A 25,542-nucleotide genomic window follows, 5' to 3' on the forward strand; every position below is an offset into this window, starting at 1 on the left:
CTTCACACGATTCTCTTTGCCTTAATAGTTATTTGTTATACAAGGGGGCAGAGTTGTATTTTAACGCCGAGTGTGGAATTGAAAAACGGGCAAGTGAAAGGATAGTTGAATAGAATCCTGAATTTGCGAGTTTTTTAACACACGAGAAGTAAAATACATTTGCACCCGAGTGTAACACAAAACTTTTCCCCTCACTATAGCGAGGAAACTACAACGCAAAAAATGCGTTTATCACTGCTTCCAGTTGTTCCACAGGTGGTAAATCATCTTTATTACTAGATTCACCTACTTTTATCAATTTTAAAGCAGTTAATTTGACTTTATTCAAGGTCAAATTACTTTACCCACTAGTGGATAAAATGCGTTTTTACCCGCTAGTATTAAAGGACAAAACACGTGTTTCCGAGCTAGTGAGGGGAAAAATAAATTACGATTCTCTTCCCCACATAACCCAGTTAATTATTTCTGCAGCGTAAGGGTATTTCTACATAAGAGTCGCCCGATCTATCAATTGTATGGTAATCAATATTCTAGTTACAATAATTGGAAAAAATATAGCTTATTTACAATTTGCAGCAGGTTTTATTCTATACATTATGTACCTACTATGGACTTATGACTAACAGGCAAGGTACAGAATACCGCACAATCGGTACGCACGATAAGGCGATAATATTAGCTTCATGGTTAATGGTTATTCTCTGTCATTTTAAAGTATCTTCTTGACTTTAGTCCACAAATCTTAATCATTTGTTTGTTGTTATTAGATATTATGGTTTTCATTACGGTATTTTGGTTAACTTCACTTCATGCGTGGATCCAGGAGCCTAGGTTGATTTGTAATATCAAATTACAGTTAGGTACTTAATTTTCAAATTCCTTAAACCAGGTTTATGGTAAACTTGGGTAAAAAAAAGTTTAATAAAATCAGAAATTTAGTCACCGATATCTTAAACTATGAACTATGCGTTAACTATAATAGAGTATTATGGTATTTAGGTAGGTACATAGTTTTGTCAGCGATATCACGTCACATTATATATTGCGATTCAACTTAATATTGCGTTACATAATGTATTTACAATCATTTATAAACCGAATATTGAGGTCCCAAGATTTCATAAAAACCTAAATAACAATGTAATAGAGACTAATATGGGCACATCTGCTCACCGTGTTATATTAGGTACCCGTAAAAGTAATCGTGTTAACTTAACTGTAACTTCCCTTACTATTCACTAAATAACTCAAAACAAAAACAGGCAACAACTAATCACTATATGTAAAATAAAAATCTAAAAGACTTCTATTATAAATCCTTTGAAACATATGTCTATCTAAATTAAATACTTAGTTACAATGTAAGGTTTGATCAGATAGCACAGTAGGTAAGTTTTGCGTAATCGACGATGTCTCCATGAAATTGGTTGGCTACGTAAAGGTGTATAGTCACTTATTGCTACGCTGCGAATTGGACATCAAACAGCATTATGAACAGTAGATACCAAGAGGTACACAAAGTTCGGACTCCTTTATGGTATGAAGGGGTAATGCTATTGGGATTTTCCTGAGTATTACTAATAATATCTACACACTAATAATCTACTTTCTTCATACAAATAAGGTGCATGCGCGACGAAGTAAGGACACGTCGGGTCTCAGAGGCGAGTTGTTCTATTGTAGCAGCTAAAACAAACAACATCGATCAGTCAACACCTATAGATATAAACACGGGTTACCTGTTTGTCTAGAAAATGTACGAAAGTGCAAATATTTCAATAGTGTGCGGTTAAGACCTGTAAAGCTAGTATACAGGTCAACTATTCCATTTGTTAACTAGGGAACATAAGTAGCTACAATTTAAATTGGTTTATTATAAACGACTGGCGCCGCTGAGATGACAGACTAAGTAACCGTGAAGCTCTTAGTCCAGGATAAGACAGGGATACATATTATTGAATGACGTTGTCTAAGGTGCTAAAGTTCTAGGGTAAAAAGCGCTGGTGGCCTAGCGGTAAACGCGTGCGACTTTCGATCCGGAGGTCGCGGGTTCGAACCCCGGCTCGTACCAATGAGTTTTCGGAACTTATGTGCGAAATGTCATTTGATACATGCCAGTCGCTTTTCGGTGAAGGAAAAACATCGTGAGGAAACCGGACTAATTAAGGCACAGTTATCCTTCGGATTGGAAGGTCAGATGGCAGTCGCTTTCGTAAAAACTAGTTACTAACAAACCTTGGGATTAGTTGTCAAAGCGGACCCCAGGCTCCCATGAGCCGTGACAAAACGCCGGGATAACGCAAAGAGGATGATGTTGTCTAGGGTGCTAAACAAAGGATCTAAATGGGGAAGTATTGGGCTTAGAAAAAATATGTTCTCGATGAGAAACACCGATCTTGAAATGTTTCACCGTATATTGTGGTTAACACATGTTATGTTAGTTCGGGACGGGTCATAGAAATGTGAAAAGATTGAACGAGAGTAATTCAAAGCAACCAAAGGCCTCAACAACTCTCGAATGATCAATCCACGCGAGTCTGCCGAATGAAGGGCGTGAGTAAAATGAGCGTGACGTTGGCAGCGTACCTCTCTAGCAGGTGGCGTTTGTGCTCTGGCGGTGAGGAGAAACACCGAATTTTATATATTTCGCCGTTTGATTGACACATGGCGTCAAACTTGGTTGTGTTATTTCGGGACAAGTCTATCGGAAAAAGAATGATCTGATCCACAGGGCATATGACCAACATTAAACGAGAATAATCCAAAGACCTCAACCGTTTCTTGAACGATCAATCAACGCGAGTCTGCCTAATGAAGGGTGTGAGTAAAATGAGCATGATATATATTTAGCCGTTTGGTTGACACATGACGTCAAACGTGGTTGTGTTATATCGGGACGAGTCGATCGGAAAAAGGACGTTTATGTGATCAACATTAAACGAGAGTAATCCAAAAACCGTTTCTTGAGTGATCATTGATCAATCAACGCGAGTCTGTCTAATGAAGGGCGTGAGCACAATGAGCGTGACGTTGGCGGCGTACCTCTCGAGCAGACGGCGCTTGAGCTCGGGCGGGTAGGTGACGTAGATGTAGTGGTCGTCGTGCTCCGGGTCGTCCAGCAGCGCCTCCTCGGCCGCCAGCCGCTCGGCGCGCGCCGGCGACGAGTGCGTCGTCATGGACACGGACGCACTGCCTGCTACGCTGCCTTCTTCTGAACTGAAAACGAATAAAATGAACACACAAACTGACCTTCATAAAAGTTCCCAATACCTGCCGTTTTAAAGCACCAACTTTAGTTTAGGAGAAACACTGTTGGACACAGTGAAACAGAAAGTGTTTTTTACTGCAACAAGCACTCCTTATAATTTTAACAAGGATGAAACTTTGGCATAAATTAGAGTTCGTATCGACGTCTGCTTATTTTAGTTAGTTCGGCCCGTCGGCCATTTTTTTTGGTTGTAAGGTTTTTTAAACACTAACTTAGGTTTATTTTTATATATGTGTTAGAAAATACTGTTAGGAATTGATAATTATCATTTCCGCCGGCGGCATGGCGCAGTCGGTAGGATATAGTCTGGCGGCTCTGGACTCTGACTCTATTACTAGTATAAGTTAGCTCACCGTTCAGGACTTTATTAGTGGTAGTGTAAATAGTTTTCAATTAGTAGTCAGCTTACTCGAACACGATCCAGATTATATAGTAGCACATGCACAGCGCTAGCGCAAGCCCGGTGGCTAGCGCCAGCAGCAGAGGCCAGGGGAAGGCACGCGCGGTGGGCGCCGTGTCCTCCCAGTAGCGATCGCAGCTCAGGTACCAGCATACGGCGCGCTGTATTTCATCTGCACACAGTCAAAGGATAGTTTCGTTTAGTTGGTGAACCTAAAACCGTAGAATTCGTCTCGACATTAGCACTTTCTACAAACAGTTCCACAGTTCGTTGTTGTGTCTCCAAATCGAACAATTGTGGCTTCAACAATCAGTTTTGAATTAAATGGACATACTTACCTTCAAGTTCTGTAAACTGGTGTTGCGTAAGATGCAACAACAAAGTGGCGATGCAGGAATGAACCACTCGCTCGCACCGCACTTTGAGTAGCTGCAGCCGCGCGGGGTCGCAGGCAGCACGTTCAGCCTGCAATATATTCAAATCAAGATCTAATTCCTGGATCATCAATAACAAAAGCTCATTAAGATTCGCCCACAAAGACTCGTCCTGAAATTCTAAGGCATCGTAATAGTTAACACTACCTAGAAAAAATCAGTGGAGAGATATATCATGATCATGAAGGTTAGGTTCTGAATGTTAATGCGGGTAATGGAAGAGTACTTACAATACAAAATCAACTTATTTATATTAACATTGACGTATATGGGCATTTTCAGAATTTGGGACTTCCCAATTAGCGTAAGCTGTTAACAAAAATTAACTCTGACAGTGAGTGACGATAATCAAGCAAGAAATTTCAATAAAAATATTGTTGTGTTACGAGTAATTACATAAACTTTAAGCGATAATCTACATTCAGAATGTGAAAAAAGTACATTTTTAGACAGATTTTATGCTTGATTGTCCCAAATTCTGAAAACGCCCGTACAAAGATTTATCGTGGCATCACCTGTAGATCGGCCAACCGCCGCTGCCTGCTGTCGGGCGGTAGAGAGGACTCCACCGTGTCCGCGTCGCACAGCTCAGAGGTCTGATTCGCGTCACCTTCGCTGTCCTCTGTGCGTTTCTCTTCTGGCTCTACAAAGTAATCATTGAAGTCTTTGTACCACGATGTTTCATTGATAAAAATGATACGAAACAGACTATCAAGCAGAAAAACAGTAACGGGAAAATGTCTGATACTGAAAGCTATGCTAATTCTTTCTATGTTGACGTAACTACAGCATGAGAACGGCTTGAATTTACTCGATGTTTTCGTGGCATGTGTCAACCGACCGGCAGCCATTTCGAACTAATTAAAAGCTTCCTTACCTACAATATCAGGATCGACTTCAGTCGACGGACAGTCCCTCACAAGATGCGGCTGCGCGGTGCGCGGGCGGCGCCTCCGCGCGGGGACGCGGGCCACGGACCGCGGCGCGGCCGGCGCTAGCGCCTTGCGCGCGGCCTCCGCGTCTTGCCACACTTCCATGTCTGTGCTAGGCCCGCCGCCGCCGTTTAGCAGCCCATGCGCTACCAGCACTTGGCATCGCATTATATCGCAGTATTCCGCTAGGCATACTGCGTCCTCCGCCTGTAAAACATACATTATTTGAAGGACTTAACTTTTTCTTGTTGATGTGGTTCGAAACTTGTGTCGTTGTTTCCGATTACAAACAAGTGCGAGTCGGACTCGCCCACCGAGGGTTCCGTACAAACTTTCTTTCAAACTACCTAGTAAAAATAATCTCATATTTTCATATAACTCTAATGACTTGACTAGAAGACAAAAGTATAGGCACTAATGAGTATTATAGTGTATAGCGCCATCTCCCGGTCAATTTGCTAACTAATTTGCGCGACCTGGTTTTTCAGGGCTAATTCTTTATAATGTTAACCGATTTAAACAGTTTTTACTTTATTGGACAGAAGATGGTTTACGTAACATCTCGTATTAATTTGAAGTACGATATACATCCGCAAGGGTGGGTAAATTGAAAGTAAAAATCTGAAAAGTTTTTTGTGAATTAAAAAAAAAGTATTCAAAATACAAACACGATTATATTTTTCCTGTAATATATAGCATAAAACCAATGTTTACTAAAATTTTCATAATTTTTCGTTGGTAAACTTCGGAGATAAGGGGGGGGAACGGTATTTTTTTTTACATTTTCCTTCAAAATTCTTTTTTTTTCCACAACAAAAAAATTATAAAAAATAGCTTATTTACGTTCAATTTGAGCTCTTTCCAACGATACCCCACTTGACCTAGTAACTTGAAATTTACAGTTTGCCCCCCTTTCATTTTGGCCATTTTCTACAATTAAAATTAATATATTTTAAAAAATTATACTTTCTATTTGTAGAGGTTTACAATGTTCACAACTATTCCAAATTTCAAGTTGATGCATTAGTAGTTCTCGAGATATTTAGGAATGTGACAGACGGACAGACAGACGGACAGAGTCGCACCATAAGGGTTCCTGTTGTACCTTTTTGGTACGGAACCCTAAAAACATACATATAAGACATACCTTTGTGTCGATAGATATTTTTCAGTACAGATGGTGTTTTTTTACGCACTAGTGCGAGAAGTGGTTCATTATATGCCAGGTCGAAACTTCGGAGGCTCATCTGTACTGAAAAACGTCGTACGATACACGTGCGAAAAGGAAATTCGTAACTCGTGTCGATTTAAAACACTCCCTTCGGTCGTGTTTTAATTTATCGCCACTCGTTTCGAACTTCCTTTTTACGTACTTGTATCGTAATGTACTATTATTTTAAAGCACATAAAATTCGAATAAAATACACTGCTGACACGGGCCCGCTCACTGCTCAGTTCAGTCTGCGCCCAGCGCTCATAGACAGTGGACCTACGTTCGATAGTCCGGCGCACCGTGCTCTCGTAAGCGTAAGCAGCTAGATAGTTCTGAGAAGTGCTGTATAGGTACTGCGACTAAACAAATTTTGATCCTGTTGGTGGCAAACAGGCATACGGTCCGCCTGATTTTTACACATGCAATTTTATCCAAGAAATTTTACTTGAAATCTGATGAGAGTTTGAATTATTATTATATTTCGGGACCAGGGGAGGGGACCGATTTTTGAGTCTCACGCGTTCGAATTCAGAAAATTGTCACTGAAAATACTAAGCAATTCACTGTTTTCAACCAGTATTTTAGTGACAAATCCCATATGTGAGATTCAAAAACCGGCCCCCAGGATGAGATTCTGGTTTTCATGGTGGAGTCAGGATATGGTCAACAAAACTGCTATTTTACTCATTATAACTCCACTATGTTTGGGCTTATTACATTTGGACTGATGAGCAGCGTCGATCTCGATGATGTCCAAGGTCACATGATCGAGTCAGGAAATGAATAACAGAACTGCTATTCTACTTATCGTAACTCGGCCATGTTTGATCTCATTAGCCGGGCCAATAACACATGTAATTTTTTGCACACAGCTCAGCTCTTTGAAACTGTTTATTTTAAGTTACTTACAATTAGTAGGTACCATATAATAATAATATATTCTTATCTCTTGTAAACTTTACAAAAAAGTTAACACAATCATGAAACCAAAAGAATTGTTACTAGCAATTAAATTCAAAACTATCAAGATCATTCTTGCCTGTGTGTTGCGTTACCGGTGGCTCGCGTACCGAGCGCCAACGCCATCTATCAATGGCTATTTCACGAAATTGATGAACGCTTTAAGGAATAAGGGCTCTTAGTGTAGTGGTTATGCCAGTCGACACTAGATGGCAGCATTAAAAAACACTGGGTTACACTGTATGACATTTTTTCATTTCATCATTAAGTAAATAGCATTCGTTATAAGTAAATAGTATACGTTAATTCGTCGCTCAGTTTTGCCGTGAAGGACGGACAAATAAATAGACACACACACACTTTCCCGTTTATAATATTAGTATGGATTAAAATAAACATTAAGTTAATAAAAACAAAATGCAGTATTATTGTGTGCTACTTAAAACTTTCCTTGTTAGTATAAAACCCGGAGTTCTTAAAAAAAAATAAGAAAGTAGAATCTTAGAGAAAGAAATAAGCAGGTAAATAAAATCAAATAATCCATACTGATTAAACTGGAAAGTGTGTGTGTGTCTGTTTGTTTGTCCGTCTTTCAAGAGAAGCCGCGGGCAAAAGCTAGTAGAACATAAAAGAAAAAAAGTAAATAAAAATGCAAAAAGATTGCGTGAGCCGAGATTCGAACTCACGACACTCATGGCGCAAACGATTCCACCTAGAAGTCAAACCCGCTAGACCATTTGCACATTGTGAAAGACGGCGAATCTTCTGATTCTAATCACCAAATGCTAGTGCCGAAGTTTCGCGCGATGGATACGCGATGACCTTGAGCCATCGCCGTCGCATCGCGTCGCGTCGCCCGTCGCTCACGCAAGACAGAGCGTAAACTCATTGTTTCTGCCGGTGAGTAAGGCAGCCAGAGCTCAACGAGGGAGGACCTACGGAACTAATTAGGAGAATAGATTGTCCTTTGAGTCGTCGGCACCCAGGCCCCTTCTAAGTACCTACAGGTTTGTACAAGTTTCTAATGAGTCGGCAACGCACATGTGCCACTCCTTGAGTGGCAGGCGTCCATAGGTTACAGTGACCGCTTTCCATCAGGCAGACCGTATGCCTGTTTCCCACCTACGTGGTACAAAAAAAACTGTCGTCGAATTCACCTTAAACATTAAAAACTAAGTCAAAATCGATTGATTCGTTCGGGAGCTATGATGCCACAGACAGACATGTCAAGCGTCAAACCTTAAATTATTATAAAACACTCCGTCGTTTTTGCGTTGGTGGTTAAAAACAAGAAACTTCCTTCAAAACTATAATAAAACACAACTTTCTATGAAAATTGGTCAAGTGTGCGAGTCGGATTTCGACATTTCCATACAAACAGGTCATGAGCGCCTGACGAAATGTAATGGCAACGTACATTAAATTTCGTACTTAGATTTCGCGTATATTTCGGAAACGATAAGAGATAGAGCAAAATGGACTTCTGATTTTGGTTGTCGATGGCACAATTTTTTTGTTTTCGTATATATACACCTTTTTTGGACCTATGTGGGCAATATTATGGTCAGTGAAGTTCTAAACGGTCTTAAGCGCCTCTTTTTTAGTAGGAACTTAAGTCATTTTGGAAAATGATTTTTTCTTTTTAACAATTTCTATAACAAACGAAACCGAAATTAATTTCTTTATACCTGTCCAACGCGATTACAACATTTTAAGACGTTTAGTAACTACTTGCAGCGGCAGTGAGTGAAATTCGTAATCTGAGTTTTTTTCTCTTAAGTCCGACTTACGCTTGACTGTAGATTTCTAATAGGTTTTCCTGTAATCTACAGGTAGAGGGCTGTCCTGTGTATTTTTTTGAAAATTTTACGCTAAGTAATTTCGGAGATAAGGGGGGGGGAATGGTCATTTTTTGCGTATTTTCTTAAATTACTTCTAAATTACCAAAATAAAAAATAAAAAAAAAATATACTTCAAATGCTTATAAAATGCTCTTTCATTTGATATGTAACACAATATAGTTTTAATAACTTTGATTTTTAATTTTCAATGTTACCCCCCAAAAGTGGCCCCTGTGATTAAATTTCATTTAATTAAATTACATGTCCGTCTTTGGGCCACAGGTTTACATATGTGTGCCAAATTTCAAGTAAATCGGTCCAGTACTTTCGGAGAAATCGGCTGTGACAGAGGGACAGACAGACACGCGAGTGATCCTATAAGGGTTCCGTTTTTCCTCTTTGAGGTACGGAACCCTAAAAATGTACTGCAGAAAACGCAAAAGCTTGACTTAAAGCCGCGCAGAAGTAAAAAAAAAACAGCGTCTTTACTGCATCTGTTCTCTATGACGACTATGACCCTATATGGCGCAGTCGGTAGGATATGAACCTACGCTGCCAAATCAAAATCAAACGCGTAATCAAAGAAGTATTCTCATTCAAGTAGCACGCTAGCCTCACTTCTTCCTAGCGTTACCCTGGTATTTCGCCACGGCTCATGAGAGCCAAGGGGACCCTTGGCTCTCATGAGCCGTGGCGAAATACCAGACTTTGACAGACTTATACAAAAAATGTATCATACCCTGTTAATCTGGTTCTTGTGTCGCTGGTCGAAATGTGTGTCGAGGTGTCGCTCCTCGTAGAAGGACTTGCCGCAGAAGGCGCAGGTCCACTGCGAGGGCCGGTGCTGCATCTTGGCGTCGTGCTGCGGCGCGAATATGTCGCGCGCGGGGTGGAACGGACACTCCAGAGGCAGCTTTACCTGTCGAACGATTAACGATACGACGTCATTCTCCTTGCTTAGAGAGCAGCACCTTCTTTGGCGTGAAGTGCCAGCGCAAAAGTTCATGATATAAGGTCATACAGCTCTCTCACATAGTTCTAAAAAATAATATGACTGTTTCAGAAATTACCATTGTGTCCATCTTCTTACAAGCTTCTACATTCGCTTAAATGCATAGTTATGATTAGTAGCCTCTTTTATTTTTAACGCAAAAAATAACGACTTACTTGAAACCTTTCTAAAACGGGGAGCCATTTGTTCTGGATGACCTTCCGTACGATTTTGGAGTTGTCACGTGAGCAGGTGATCTTGAACACGGACGGCCCCGGCCACGGGATCAGCGTCAGGAACAGCAGGGCCAGGACCTGGAATATTTTTTTTTTAGAATTGTATTAACCGTTAGAAATTTAAGGTCGAAATACGCGCGACGAATCAACGTAGTCCTTGAAACCTCAAAACCATTCAGAATTAATTATATGAAAAGAAGTACAAAAGATATGTGTCTGTCTTTAAAAGTGATATGAAAGTAACATTTTCTGGATTTTACGTATAAGTATCATTCTGTGGATGTTAAGTACATAGATCAACCTGTCATCCAGTCTTTCATGAATGTGTTATAAAATAATACCTAATTAAATTGTTTAGTAACCAATCATACATCCTATTTATGCATGACTTTTTTTTTTTTTTATGGGATAGGAGGCAAACGAGCAGACAGGTCGCCTGATGGTAAACGATCACCGCCGCCCATGGACACCCGAAACACCAGAGGTGTTGGAGGTGCGTTGCCGGCCTTTAAGATGGGTGTACGCTCTTTTCTTGAAGATTTGAAGGTCGTATCGGTCCGGAAATACCGCAGGCGACATTACATGAATGTAATAATACAAATACCATTATATGAATTGAATAGAGATACGATAACCATATAAATTATTCAATAACATATCGTATTATTCAGCACCTACGCACGATGACACCCTCTGATTTAAATAACAATAAGGCAAAATCCACTTTAATGACACCAGTACGTAGCCGTCCTCCCAGTAGTAGATCATAGTTCAGTTGATTACATGACACGTGTAAAAAGAGTCATGCATTATTGATAAATATACTTCCTAATGATATTGATTGCTAAGATTTTTAATAATTAAATACAGAACTGCACTACGTAAAGAACCTCATTAAATAATTATATCCTTGCCTGAACAAACGAAATGCTAGTAATAAAACATGCTCGCATCACTGGCAATCCATGTCACACGCACAAACACCTAGTAACCAGGCAATTATCCAACGAAAACTACAAAATATCCAATTTTCTAGGTTATGCTTACTTGTGTCATTTCACTATCGATTTTCCATCATCCACTTGCACGAAATGTTAAACGTAATCCATGTGTGTTGCTTACCTCGAGAGAGAACGAAGTGGTCCTCATTCATATCTCTTATACGACAAATACTTAAAGAATCTTGGTATTTTTATATAGATAAATAAATGGTGAACGATGTAGATGACAGTTTCGTGGGTAACTTTGCACTCAATAGGCCATCGCCGGCCGCCCTGTGCGCATGCGTGAACTTACCCTTCAGATGGGGTTGAAACTTGCAGTAACTCATCACACAGTATATAGAAATGACAACAGTAGCTTACGCGCACACGCGTTGTTTTGTTTTGATCAAGCAGGTGTCGGGCTAAGTATTTAGCATGCAGCAGTAAAACAATATTATGAATAAATGTAAACGTTTAGAAGTGTTTTTTCAAAAGGGCTCATTTATCTATGTTAACAAGGATTTTTCTATGTTTTTACAGACATAGAGAAATCATTTAACAAACTTAACAGCTAGCTATTGAGGTACCTAATTGTAATTTTACTGCTATAATCTCCAACGTTCTTTGTATTAGCTACTAATACAGATACTTATCTTAATTAAGTATAATCTGATACATCATAAGTTAGTTTTCGCTCAGTGGAGCCGTATTTAGAATTTCTGATGACGTCTCCTACTATGTATTTCCTACAAATATGTTTATCAATAGTTATAGTTTATCAAGACTCGAAATTTTATTTGGCTCGCTAATAATATCTACTGATCTACTCGACCTAGGTCTTTATTTATCAGTTATCGTAGCGACGAGGCGCTTAACAAAGATACCATTGACATAACTTGAGAATTAGGTAATGGGCGTCATGTCTCAGTAAGTAGGTAATTTCTCTAGAAAAGGTAAGTCTCCCAAATTAAAAGAATTAAGTAGTTTTGCAGCTCTAATTTTGTTAATAGGTACTTGTGATTAATTATACTTTAATATGTTTGTGACATTATGTAATTGCAGTTTAACAGCCGCCATTTCTTCCTTAAAGTAAGAAACCGTAAAAGTGCAGTGCGTAATAACAAAGCAATAAACCAGCAGTTAGCAGGTCAAAACATTGTGTGTTATCAAACAAGCCGAGAGCACTGCCAATTAGCCATGCCTCTTCCCTCCGCGCCGGCAGCGCCTGCACCCGCGCCTCCCACGCGTTGCCTCGCACCTACTTATATATCTAAGGTCAGTTCACTTCCCTGTATCTGTGTATCTCAGATGTTGACACGGTTCAATTGGCCAATCAGATTCTGTCGTGCGGTTTTTGTTTCTGCCACCGATTGTAACGAGATCGGTTGGGCAAATTAGCAATCGAACTGTCGTTAACTACGAATCTGGGATATGGAGCAAAGGTTTTAGTTGCCCTGCCATGCTCTCATCTGTTTTTATACTCGTATCTTTCCAAAAAAAACAATATTTTTAGTAAAAAGTACTCTGTAGCGTAGCTGCACAGTATGTGTATTATGTATTGAAGCCGATTTGCGTGAGACTGCGACAAGGTTCTAACTGTGTTATGCAAGTAACTCAAATTGTTTAATTGGCAGTTTATTTTCATTAAAATTTCCATGGTATATTTACATCAATTGGTTTATTTGACGATGTTACAGTTAGGTATATCTAGAATTTGTAACATAATACCTATGCAACCTTTACTTAAAGCCGATAATTGTTTTTGGGCACCCTGCAAATCTGCAGTAAATTCGCGTTTGCACTCGACAACGGTAGACAACTTCATAGGATTCTCCATTAATCATTTTCATCTGTTAGCATAATTGAATAGCAATTGTTATGCAGACAAATTAGTTCTAACTGATACAGCTCCACCTATATAACCTTTTCTGCGTTTTCCCATTATCCAATTTCATATCGGATGTAGAACCGATGTTCTATAGTTACCAGGGTGTCCACTTTCTGGAAAGTCAGGGAAAGTCAGGGAAAAGTCAGGGAAGCTCATAGTGGTCATGGAAAGTCGGGGAAAGTTAGGGAAATGATTTGGAGGTCAGGGAAAAACTTAGCACCAAGAAAAAAAATCAAAAAGTATTTAAAAATAATATGATTTCTTTGGTTGACCACATCCATGACAGCAAAGATCGATTCCCGGTAGTGATTTTAAGGCAACTTAAAATTGTCACTTTAGACTTTTCATTACAAGTATAGTACCTGACCTCCATCCCAGTGATTGCTAATGAGAGATGTCAGAGATATCTTCATGCTCTAGCTGACCTTAATTAATCCGGCCCAAAATCGTAAATGCGGAAAAATCCAGATTTTTTTTACATTGCGTGCCCTACCCACACATTCCAAAATGGCGAAGGGGTTCGGGAATAAATTCAGTTATTGTGATTCAGATTAACTGGAAAGTTGCACCTTGCACCACAATGTCACCATATACAACATTCATAATTTGCTTTTGCTAGGGCGATGTGAAAACGACAAAGACAAAGTTACGTCGCTGTCCAAATTCTAAGTATCTATCCGACAATCCAAAGCGGAGTTCCTCATAAAGCCAATGGCGCATAACGTCACATAGAGGCGCAATTTTGTATGAGTCAAAGGAGCATAGGAGGATAATAAGCGTTAAGCGTGACGATGAGAGAACATCAAAACACTTGGAAACCTAAAGGCATGTAGTGGCAAAACACCTAAATGGGCATCCCGACGCTGACAACAAAGAAAAAATTTCGCGCTCGCTTCGCTCGCGTTTAGTATTTTCCATTTCATCGATTTTAATTCCCTTTATTTTTCGTGAAAGTTCCATGAAATTTGAGATTTTTTTGGAAATTTCCTATGTTATGTACAGTGACAGCAATCTGGACATGTTTTACAGCACGGAATCGCAATTCCTTTCGATTAGTAGCCGATACCTGGAAGCTAATACGACTCCAAGTTCCATTAGCTACTGATTATGAATCAATCATAAGACCTTAAGTGTGTATCCTATTGTATGAGTCTCTAAAACTACCCTCCTATTAACATGTATAGCTTGTCTGTTAGTGTTAATTTTAAGGAATTTATAAATAAAGAAATAAATAAGGAAATAATAACTACTATCAGCCCCAGGGACGTATAAAAGGGGAAAAATTTTTGCGCTCAATGCGCTCGCGATGTTTTTTTCTACCGTAGATTACCCAAGGGCGTCGAAACTCAAATTCGCTCTACCCTGATAGAGTGCACGGGCCGGCACTGGTATAGACAAAAGTAAATAGCGATAACTACCAACTACAGATTTCGTTAATGTTAGTTTTATAAAATCAGAAATTAAAGTTTGATAGTTAACATAAAGATAAAAAAACCGTAGGTATAAAAGTATGAACTGCCTTGCAAATTTTTAATATTTCGTACTTTAGAAAACAAACATATTCCAGAAAAAAAAATTCTGTGACAGACGGACAGACAGACGCACGAGTGATCCTATAAGGATTCCGTTTTTCCTTTTTGACGTACGGTAAACGTAAAAAAACCGTTTTTTTGCAACTGTAAGCAAAAGTGGTAATAGTTGAATGAAAATTTGGTCAGGGAAATTTTCTTAAATGGTCATGGAAAGTCAGGGAAAAGTCAGGGAATTTTTTTTGGGTTTAGTAGTGGACACCCTGGTTACTTACCTACATTAAGGTTACAAATTTACATTTGCCTTTGTCATCCATCCTAATTCCTACCCCGATATAATGTGAAAACGCTTTTACATGAACAAAAATAGGTCTGGCTCAGTCGGTAGTGACCCTGCCTGCTAAGTCGCGGTCCTGGGTTCGAATCCCGGTAAGGGCATTTATTTGTGTGATGAGCACAGATACTTGTTTCTGGGTCATGGATGTTTTTTATGTATAAGTATGTATCTATCAATTTAAGTATTATATCGTCGCTAAGCACCCATAAGTACAAGCTTTGCTTAGTTTGGGGCTAAAGTTGATCTGTGTCCTTTCCCCAATATATATTTATTTATATATTTTGTTCGTGTAACTATGTAGATGGAACTAAACGCGAGTGATATTTTGTGTTTGTGTGAATGAGCTGACATTCATATTTATTTTTCTCTGGTACCTATGTACTTTGTTAATCATACATATATCATATTTCCGCGCGTAACATATAAATCACTTATTGAACTGCAGTGAACACATGTGATAAACCCTGCCCTTTTATATCCATATATTCAATATAAAAAATAAAATCACTTTTCTTGTTAAAAAAATAATACTCAACATGGACCATCGAATTATTACTATAACATACGTGTGCCAATGAGGATTATTCAAATATTCATGTAGGAAAGAATTTATAAGTGTGCGTACATATGTTAATTACGGCTACTGCTTGAATCAATATATACCCATACCCATTTTAGTTTTCTAGCTACAGATACGTACGACTCGTACGAGTAGCACTTACTATACCGTCTGTAACCCTAGTCCACGTTAGACATAGTAACATCTGGCTGACAAATTATATGCGTGTATTAGTAAGAAACCTCCTTTAAGTACCTACACACGGGACAAATTAATAAAGTCTAGTTTGAGTTGAACAACTATGAACCGCACACTTGTGCTAAATTGTTTACAAATACAAGATTTATCGAATGATTGTTGAATGTTACCCAACAACGTAGGAGTGTCTACTAATTTTCAATTTGAAGTTATAAGTAACTAAAAAAACTGTTACAAGACTATTAGGTATTACTTACATACTTCTTGTATCTAAGTAGATCGTGAAGATAGTTCAGCTTAGCATTATAATATCCCTGCACGGGAAGCATGGTCGCGCGATAGACGATAAAATAGCAGGCCGTCCCTATCGCACTAATAGTAAGTGCGATAGGGACGGCCTGATATTTTATCGTCTATCGCGCGACCATGCTTCCCGTGCTGAAATATCCTTATAACTGCGTTTTCCGTGCAGAGGCCCATTGAGGGATTGTGTTTTCTAATAAACCAATTTTACGTATTGTTTTACATATTCCCTCACTTTTAGTCTTTGTCATATAGTTTTATTTATTTTCTTAAGTATTGTTCGCGTTATTTACCAAACGATAGATGGTGGTCACGTTTTTCCGCTAAGTACCTAAATAACACAACAATATAAGAAAAACAATTTCCCCAATGAGGGCGCCACTGGACGGACGATGGCCTCTTAACATTTAAGACTACGAGTATACATTAAATCACGACTAATCGATTAGTACTGGATAAAGAGTAATTTTTCATTACACTGTCACTTTGCGTGTCTATCTAAAACTGCAAATGAAGCACCTAGATTTTAAGTACTTCAAAAACTTACGGGTTTCTCGAGAGTTAAAACACTAAACGGTGACATGTGATCCTCCGTCAGAGAGTTACTGCGATTCTCAGAACTAATACAAAAGATCTACGATGACTTTGAGCAATCCCTGGAGATTTTATAATAAGCAAGAACAAAGAAACTCTGTAGTAACTTCCTACCGCTATTTAGAACATGGTATGATGAGTGAACTTTCGGATCAGAAAACAATGTTGCCCATCGAATTAAAGCCGAATGCAGTAAAAAGGTACCTATAATTTCAATTCATTGTCAGCCACCATAAGATAAATTATAGTCGGATTAATATTTAAAAAAAATCTCGATTTAGTAGGTATGTATGTATTTTATTGACCTTTAGATATAATATTATTTGAAATATTAAATAGAGGTAAATATTATTATTATAGGACATTCTTACACAGATTGACTGAGTCCCATCACGGTAATCTCAAGAAGGCTTGTGTTGCAGGTACTCAGACAACGATATATACATAATATACAAATGTATACATAGAAAACATGACTCAGGAACAAGTATCTGTGCTCATCACAAAAATAAATGCCCTTACCGGGATTCGAACCCGGGACCGCGGCGGCGTAGCAGGCAGGGTCACTACGCGCTAGGCCAGACCGGTCGTCCTATGTATATTTATTACGTCGTATATATTACGTGCTTATCTCTCGATTAAGGTAATTAAGAATAAGAATAATGATTAGCGACCCCACGTATCTGAGGAGTGCTCCTGGGGAATTCTGTCACCCGAAAGCCTCCGCGTACGCCTCCTAAAGGTCCGGAATACCCAATGGTTTCCGTGATGGGAAAGAATAATGAACATATAATGATTATTTGTGAGGACCTCCGATCGGTAATGGACGGGCTTTAGATACTTGGGGTGCCTCGTGCGTCACGTTCGGTCTGAACGTATTCGACACTTTTTAATAATAGCTCGTGATGTAAGTCTACCTTTGTAAACAGACACGTACGTAAACATCTTATCTGAAGAATAACTGCTGGAACGTACACCTGGATCGTGCGATTATGATATAAAATGAAAAAGAATATTAAAAAAAAAGAAAAAATGATAGAGAATGAGATATGATTATGATATAGAATGAGTGAATTTTATAGATTATGATTAAAGGTGGAGTGATATAGGCTCAACAAAGAAGATGTTGAGATCAAGGGACAGGAAAACAATGGGTAGGTGACCAGTGATATCTCACAAGCTGTTCAGAGCAATGTGGAAATGTGGCGCAACCCAGTTGTCTTCAAGGGTACTTATGGATTCTAGACGCGTCCTTCATCCCATTAATGCTAGTTGAGCGTTCGATGAGTACGGAGGGGGCATATTTTAACTCATCTTATCAAGTCTTGCTGACTTGAGAAACTCGAAAAAGCAGTGACAAATGTTTATGAGAGAAAGTGGAGAGAAATTAAGAGGATAGCGGTTTTTAAGTTCTCCATACGAACGTAGTTTTCATTTTTCTTTTTTCATCAAATTGTTTAGACAATTCAAATAATGTATTTCTTATGAAAAACCGGTTTTAGGACGGTCATAATTGGGTTCGACGGTGACTAAATGACTTCACACGAATGAGGAGGCACACTGACATTTTATCCTTCATACCGCCAGGCAAATATTGCAAGATGTGCTTGAAATAGATGAGTTATCTTCGAAAATATTTCTTAAACACACGAAAGTGAAATATTAAATTTAAAAATGTAAGTACTGGCTTAAAATTGAGAGTTGAGGCGCGAGGCGGGCGGGCGGCCGGCCGGCGGTCCGCGCAGGCGTCCTGCAGCCTCCGTTCACCCTCATCTCCAGTGCAACCACACTGCCCCACCGCGCGGCCGCTATCATCCTCGCGCAACACATTATGCACTAAACTGCAACTTACGTCACCTTACACAGAAACAATAGACAATCACTATGACAAACATGACAACTCTATGCGAGCTGGACACCGCTGAACCTGCCATATGTTTTTGTTTTTATGACCCCGTACATGTGAAGTGAATCATTTCTTGATCAGGTGAGAGGTGAGTGGCAATCAGGGTATTACCGTAGATAAGTAACTTTCTGCTGAGTGTGCATGCTGTTCACGTCGTCTGCTGTTAGTTACGTTATAGTGACTATATTTATTACCATTTATAGGTATTGTAGTGAAAAAATAATAAATCTCAGATAAGTAGAATATTTTTTAAAGTCGAGCACTTTCCTAATAGGAAACACACAATAATTATAAAACGTTGTGCTGATTCTGAATCGGCTTTTATCAATGTCAGTTTGATTGCTTAAAATCTTATATAGATAAAATTTTACTTTTTTTTAAATATTTAAGCAATCAAACGTAAATCAAACCGAAATTGACAAAAGCCGATTCAGAATCATCACAATGTTTTATAATTAATTAAATGTTATCTTGAATACATGTTTTTCCTTTTATTGCAATAATCTACTGCTTAATCTACACTTAGTTAAGAGTTATTTCATACCTCAACCATTCAAGCCACGCCACGAGATCTAAATATTATGAAAAACCTGAAAGTTGATATATTTATTATTAGATATGTCAACATGTTACGTATTTAGTGGACTTTAAAACTGGGTAGTACACTCGGCACCTTGTTCCTATTCCGACTATAGAACAGAGAAAATAAATGTTACTTTGTATTATGACACAGTAATAACGGTTTTATAATTAAGTATGTAACTTAACAAAAGGTACCACACAGTTTGTATCCTTTAGGTTGGCCCTGGATATTACGCATTGCTTTTTGTAGGTATTAGGTATAAGTATAGAGGTAGATCGATTAAATGCAGAGTTAGCATTATCTAAAAATTGCATCAAATTTTCAGCATGACGACTCTTCAGCCGACGTGTTTGACCGGGATCCGACTGCGGTGCCTGTTCCTGGTGGCCGTGGTGTTCGGCGTCACCTGCATGACCATGTCGCTCTACCGCGAGCCAGAGTTCGTGGCGCTCGACGGCGAGATGCTGCGCCCCGCGCACTACTACCGCCTCCACGACGACACCCGCTTCACCATCAACACCAACGGCTGCACCATCCCCGCTCTGCGCCCCTTCGACGACAGCATCAAGAAATTTATCGAACCCCCGAGGCGCTTAAAAAAATGTCTACATATGCACACTTCCCTCCTTTCCAACAACTCTACACATATATGGATCAACAATAAAAACTTCGACCACTACAACTTGTCCAAGGACTTCAATATCTCGTGCTGCTACAAGGCCTTCTACCGACCCAACGCGATCGCGGACATCACGTCGTTCCACGTCGACGACCGCGTCAAGTACCACGAGTGTATCGAGTTCTTTGACGTCATAGAAGCGCTCGATGAATTCGTTAGAGTGTCCTGTTACGACAACACGGGTGAAAAGGATTCACTTATATTTGAGGATTTTTTCATATTTACTCCAAAGAAAGTCCTGACTGCGGATAATTCAAACAGCGCTCAGATTACGCAAAATCAGTCAGCATATAACGTGATTATTTTGGGCATAGATTCTGTATCGAGATTGAATTTTTACAGAACGATGCCGAGGACATTGGAATTCCTTAGGAATAAAGGAGCAATTGAATTATTTGGCTATAATAAGATCGGTGATAATACTTTTCCGAACCTCGCCGCGATGCTACTGGGAGTCAAAGACACGGAGTTAAAGCGGATGTGTTGGCCGAGTCCGAGGCATACTTTCGACAACTGTCCATTTGTGTGGGACTGGTACAAGGAGCAGGGGTTCTACACGGCCTTCGGCGAGGACAGCGCCTACCTCGGCACCTTCAACTTCGTGCGGCACGGGTTCGCCGCCACGCCCACCGACTACTACCTGCACACCTTCATACGCGAGGCCGAGTTGCACGTGGGCAACGTCAAAGATTTCAACTCCTTCATATGCATGGGAAACAAGTATGCATATAAAGTTTTATTAGATTATGTTGAAAGCCTAACCAGAACTCTACAGTCTTCCAAATTGTTTGGATTTTTTGGGAAGTGACCATGAGCCACGATTTTTTAAACAACCCGAAGTCTATGGATATTAACTACGAAAACTTTTTAAAGAAACTCGACGAGTCTAGATATTTAGATGATACTATTATTATCATGTTAAGCGACCACGGTATAAGATGGGGTAATTTCAGGTTAACTAAACAAGGCCGACTAGAAGAACGTTTGCCTTTCGCGCATATCTTACTGCCTCCGTCGTTTCAAAATAATTTTAGTTTGGCATATCATAATGTTAAATTTAATAGCAAGCATCTGACAACACCATTTGATATGTTTGCGACGATATCGGACTTAGCAAACCTAGACTCTATTAAAAACGAAAAAATTAAAGCTAGACAGAAACAGAATTATGCCGATAACCGAAGTATAAGCCTATTTCTGCCTATACCAGAAAATCGGACGTGCAAGACGGCCGGAATAGATGACCATTGGTGTACGTGTCACAAAGACCGGTCGCTGTCTGTAGAGAGCGACGAAGCGAAGGAAGCGGCACAGTTTGTAGTGGCGCATATGAACGAATTGCTAGTCGGACATCGGGAGTGCGCGCGACTGTCGGTGGCTAACATAGTGGAGGTGCGAGAGATGGAGGCAGGCACGCCGGCGGTGGACGAGGAGGGGTGGCGCGAGCTGCTGGTGCTGGTGCGCGCGGCGCCGGGCGGCGGCGTGTTCGAGGCCACGCTGCGGCGCGCCACCGCCGCCGCCGAGGACACCGCCGCGCCCGCCGCCGCCGCCGCCGCCGACTGGACGCTCGCCGGCTCCGTGAGCAGGCTCAACCTCTACGGCGACCAAAGTCGCTGCGTTAACAGTTACATCTTAAAACTATATTGTGTTTGCTTGACTGAAACTGTTACGTTTTAGCAGAAAATGTAAGTGCTGTGATATTATTAGTACTAGTATGCTACATATGTTCCATATAACATTGGAAAAATAATTTCCAGAACATCATATAAATGCTACATGACACCTACATAGGTAGTTAGGTACCTATTTTTATACTAAGATATTTTTTTAATAAGCGATCTTAATGTTGACCTTTAAAATTAGACTTATCCTCTACAATTAAACTAATCCTTATCCGTAATTTATGTTTTTAGGCCCACTTGCACCAACCACTTAACTGAAGGTTAGTGAGCTGCTATGGTGGGCTGTCATCTGTCAAATTCCATATAAAATAGTGGGTTAACCCTCAATTCACTGCTCAAGTCACTGCAGATTAGGTTTTTAAAACTACTAGTCCCCAAAAAAATTAAAAACATGTGTAAAAACGACTACCGAAAACTATTTAAAATATGTAAAATACTCCCGATTAGTTTAAAACACAAGTACCTATTAGCCATCAACAACCATGACAGTCAGGAGCACGACCTGTGTGGGGCTCCACACGCATATGGCACCAGATCGGTGTCCACGGGTAAATATGAAGTGCCTAGAGTTAACAACTATTACGGTGACAGAACTCTAAAAAAGCGTTTACCATACACTCTCAATAGTCTACCTGTGGACATCCGTCTCGAACCAAACAAGCATAAATTTAAGAGAAAATTAAAAAAGTATTTATTAAATAGCCTGCCATAGTAACTTGTTCAGTCCTAATTTTAAATGTTTTTAGATATTACTTCCTGTAACTATTCTTAATAAGATACTCTTATCCTGCAGTCAAACTGTTAAACAGTTTTGCAGGGCCTGTGATAAATTGTAATATTTGTCGACTGTATAGTAATTCAATAAATAATAAAATAATAATAATAATTTTCGTTGGTGCAAGTGGCCCTTAATCATTTGAATTCTAAACAAATGAAGAGGATCAATCAGGACTTCAAATGTAGTGATAGAAATAAATTATAAAACGAAAAATGTATTGTCTTGGGTGGGATATGAGCCCACGATCCACGATAACTGAATCGCTAATAAGCTTACCTACGAGTAATAGCATCGTTTGCAGAGGTTTCTGCTTGATACAAAATTAATTAAATGAAATTATTAATTCTATCAATATACTTACGATTATTATAATTAGCTCAGCTCCCATGAGCTGTGACAAATGCCGAGATGACGCAAGGATGATGACGATTATTATAATATTGATATGTACCTAACTACCATGAACCGGTAGGTACCTGCACACGTAGAAAGATATTTAGAAAAAGATATTTAACAAAAGTAGGTGAATCTAGTAATAAAGATGATTTACCACCTGTGGAACTACTGGAAGTAGTGATAAACGCATTTTTTGTGTTGTAGTTTCCTCGCTATAGTGAGGGGAAAAGTTTTGTGTTACACTCGGGTGCAAATGTATTTTACTTCTCGTGTGTTAAATTCCACACTCGGCGTTAAAATACAACTTTGCCCCCTTGTATAACAAATAACTATTTTGATGTTACGACGACGAATATTTACATAATCACATATATGTAATTATATCTATTTTAAGTTAATACCTGCTGTAATTAAGTACATTAAAGGCCATAAATATGTTTAACGTTACGAAATAGCCACCCTAAGTGCAAGTTACTAGGTACACTAATTAGTCGCTTGAGTACACGAACGAAGATACTTATGTCCGTTTCATCAAAATACTTACATGTTTAAGCCAAAATAAATATCTAGTTCTCGATAAGTATAAGTAGATAAAATTTCGCCAAATTTCAATTTACCTACTTACAACTACTGTTTATATCGTCACTACTTTGAAAAAATCTCGTATCTCACATTGCTCCTCAAAGACAAAACGTAGTAAGTCTATATGCATTCCATACATACTTAATACATTTTTCTCTTCATTTACAGAAGAAGATACAAGTTTTTTTCAAAGTAGTGTCGATATGTTGCTGATGTTTCTTGATTCGTGGACGCGTATCTGAAATTGTACGTATATTTTGGTTTAAAGTGACGAGTAACTTATTTAAGACTGTTTTTAACATATCAAAATTATACTTGTATCACTTATTTACCTTCTTTGCTCTAAGCGCATACAAAATGTGCTAGCGCATTGACTATTGGCATTTATACTTAATTGGTGTTTTTATTTATTTAAGTAAGTAGTTAAGAATTATTTATGATGTCGCATATATTAGTTGTTATATATTTGAATGATGTACTTGGTATAAATAATGTTTGTTGCATATCATGGAAATTTGTAATTAATATAATTACACGCTACGGGCTGCTAAGCAGCATAGCCTTATTAAGGCCCATTTAAATGGCGCGCAAATTCACATGCGATTTTCTAAGCGCGGAAAGTTGAGGTAAGTAAGTAGGTAAGTACCATCGGCAACACTGTTAGCTGTACATTTGTAATCCTTATTACAAGGGCATAAAGCCTACCGATGGTTAATAGTTAAAAGAGTGTTGCTGTTAGTACCTACCTACATATAATTCATCACACCAATGAAACTGGCATGGCATGCGAGTTCTCGCACCGTGTAAATGTGCCCTAAGTATTCAAGGGTTTATCAATGTGTGCACCGCACCTATAGGGAGTATAAGGCTAATCCCATCGACATAAATGTAATATAAGAGCCATTGGTGAGAGCTTAATAAGTGGGGTTTGCTTGGATCAGCAACACGGATACGGAGTCTGCTTTTCATCAAGTGGGCCGTATGCTTGTTTGCCACCGACATATGTAGTAAATATGTAAAATAAGTTCAATATTTAAATTTGCAGTAGCACCACTTAATCGTCAGCGTCACATTGTACGTCACACTTAGTCCGTTTTCACATTATCCGAACCGATATCGGAAAAAATCCATGATGGCGCCTGTAAAGAAAAAAAATGAAAACGCACTTAGGGTGTGCGTGCGCCAAGCATTATTGTTGAACTCATTAGCCCGTAGGTAGTACAGTCGAGTTCATAAATATGTGTACATTTTTTCACCTTATTGCTACGAGTTAAGGTGAAGAAATGTACAGATATTTATGAACTCGACTGTACCTATTTATATTAAATGTTAAGTGATAGTTTCTTAAAACAAGATACATATGATATCCATTGAATCTAGTGATATTTGGAAGAATGAAAATGAAAAATGAAATGAAATATCAGTATTGTCTACTTTAAGTGCGTTCTAAGACGAGTATACTTTGCTCAAAAATTCTATTGCTTCAAGGACTAGGTATATACTTCTATTTATAGAGTAGATACGTAAGCAAGCTTAGTTAAGACGTTCCAGATTATATAATACGTACCTACAAATTATGTAACACGAGTTACTAGATATACATAATAATACATTACCTACATGAGAATCGGTGGATACTGAAAATAGTGCTAAATAGACCCGATATGAGAAAATAATGCCACAAATAGCACGATTATCGTATTGTTATGGTTTCCTCTCATAATCGATGAAAAACATTGTGTGTAACTCAGGAGGTAAGAACATTGCAAACTCTATTCTTTAATTCACGAACACGCCACACTCGTTTGCAATATTCCCCTTACCTTCCATGTTGCACAATATACTATAAACACGATCGTTTTCTGTTTGTTCTTTTTATTATTATTTTTATTAATCTATTAATACTCCGTCAAATCAAACTTCGTACCGATTCGAATGCACTGCAGCTGATTTGATTAAAACAAAGTGTTCAACACAACACATCCTTTGTTATTATTTTCATGAAGATATTGACATTGATTTATCATTGCTAAATGCGAATCAGAATTAGCTTGATGCGACTTTTTTCTGGTATTGCTACCCTCTAAAAGTCTTCCATAATATTTAGTCGTAATCAACGGCTTAATATCTTATACTATTAAACGAGCAATTCTTGTATATTTATTTATTTATTTATTTATTTATTTATCTATTTATTTATTTATACCGACGATCTCGGATACCGCTCTAACGATTTCGCTGAAATTTGTTATGTGGGGGTTTTCGTGGGT

At 38.8% G+C, this 25,542-nt stretch overlaps 2 protein-coding genes across 2 annotated transcripts; one reads left to right on the top strand and one right to left on the bottom strand.

Moving 5' to 3' along the window:
- Nucleotides 1–332: 332 nt before the first annotated feature.
- Nucleotides 333–11,510, bottom strand: LOC125227394. The gene is made up of 9 exons (XM_048131701.1): nt 11,398–11,510; nt 10,216–10,353; nt 9,788–9,967; nt 4,980–5,241; nt 4,618–4,745; nt 4,007–4,133; nt 3,678–3,840; nt 3,043–3,216; nt 333–1,686 (listed from the first exon to the last, which is right to left on the bottom strand). Exons 1-9 carry the CDS (start codon nt 11,422–11,424, stop codon nt 1,659–1,661), a joined length of 1,227 nt encoding a protein of 408 aa, XP_047987658.1. The 5' UTR covers nt 11,425–11,510; the 3' UTR covers nt 333–1,658.
- A 5,243-nt stretch (nt 11,511–16,753) lies between these two features.
- LOC125227470 lies at nt 16,754–21,839 on the top strand. The gene is given in 3 exon segments (XM_048131796.1): nt 16,754–16,866; nt 19,481–20,648; nt 20,651–21,839. Coding segments are annotated over 3 exon segments (2,067 nt in total). The 5' UTR covers nt 16,754–16,828; the 3' UTR covers nt 21,512–21,839.
- The last annotated feature ends 3,703 nt before the right edge of the window (nt 21,840–25,542 follow it).

This window comes from Leguminivora glycinivorella, chromosome 6, assembly GCF_023078275.1.
Source record: "Leguminivora glycinivorella isolate SPB_JAAS2020 chromosome 6, LegGlyc_1.1, whole genome shotgun sequence".
NCBI classification, from domain to species: domain Eukaryota; kingdom Metazoa; phylum Arthropoda; class Insecta; order Lepidoptera; family Tortricidae; genus Leguminivora; species Leguminivora glycinivorella.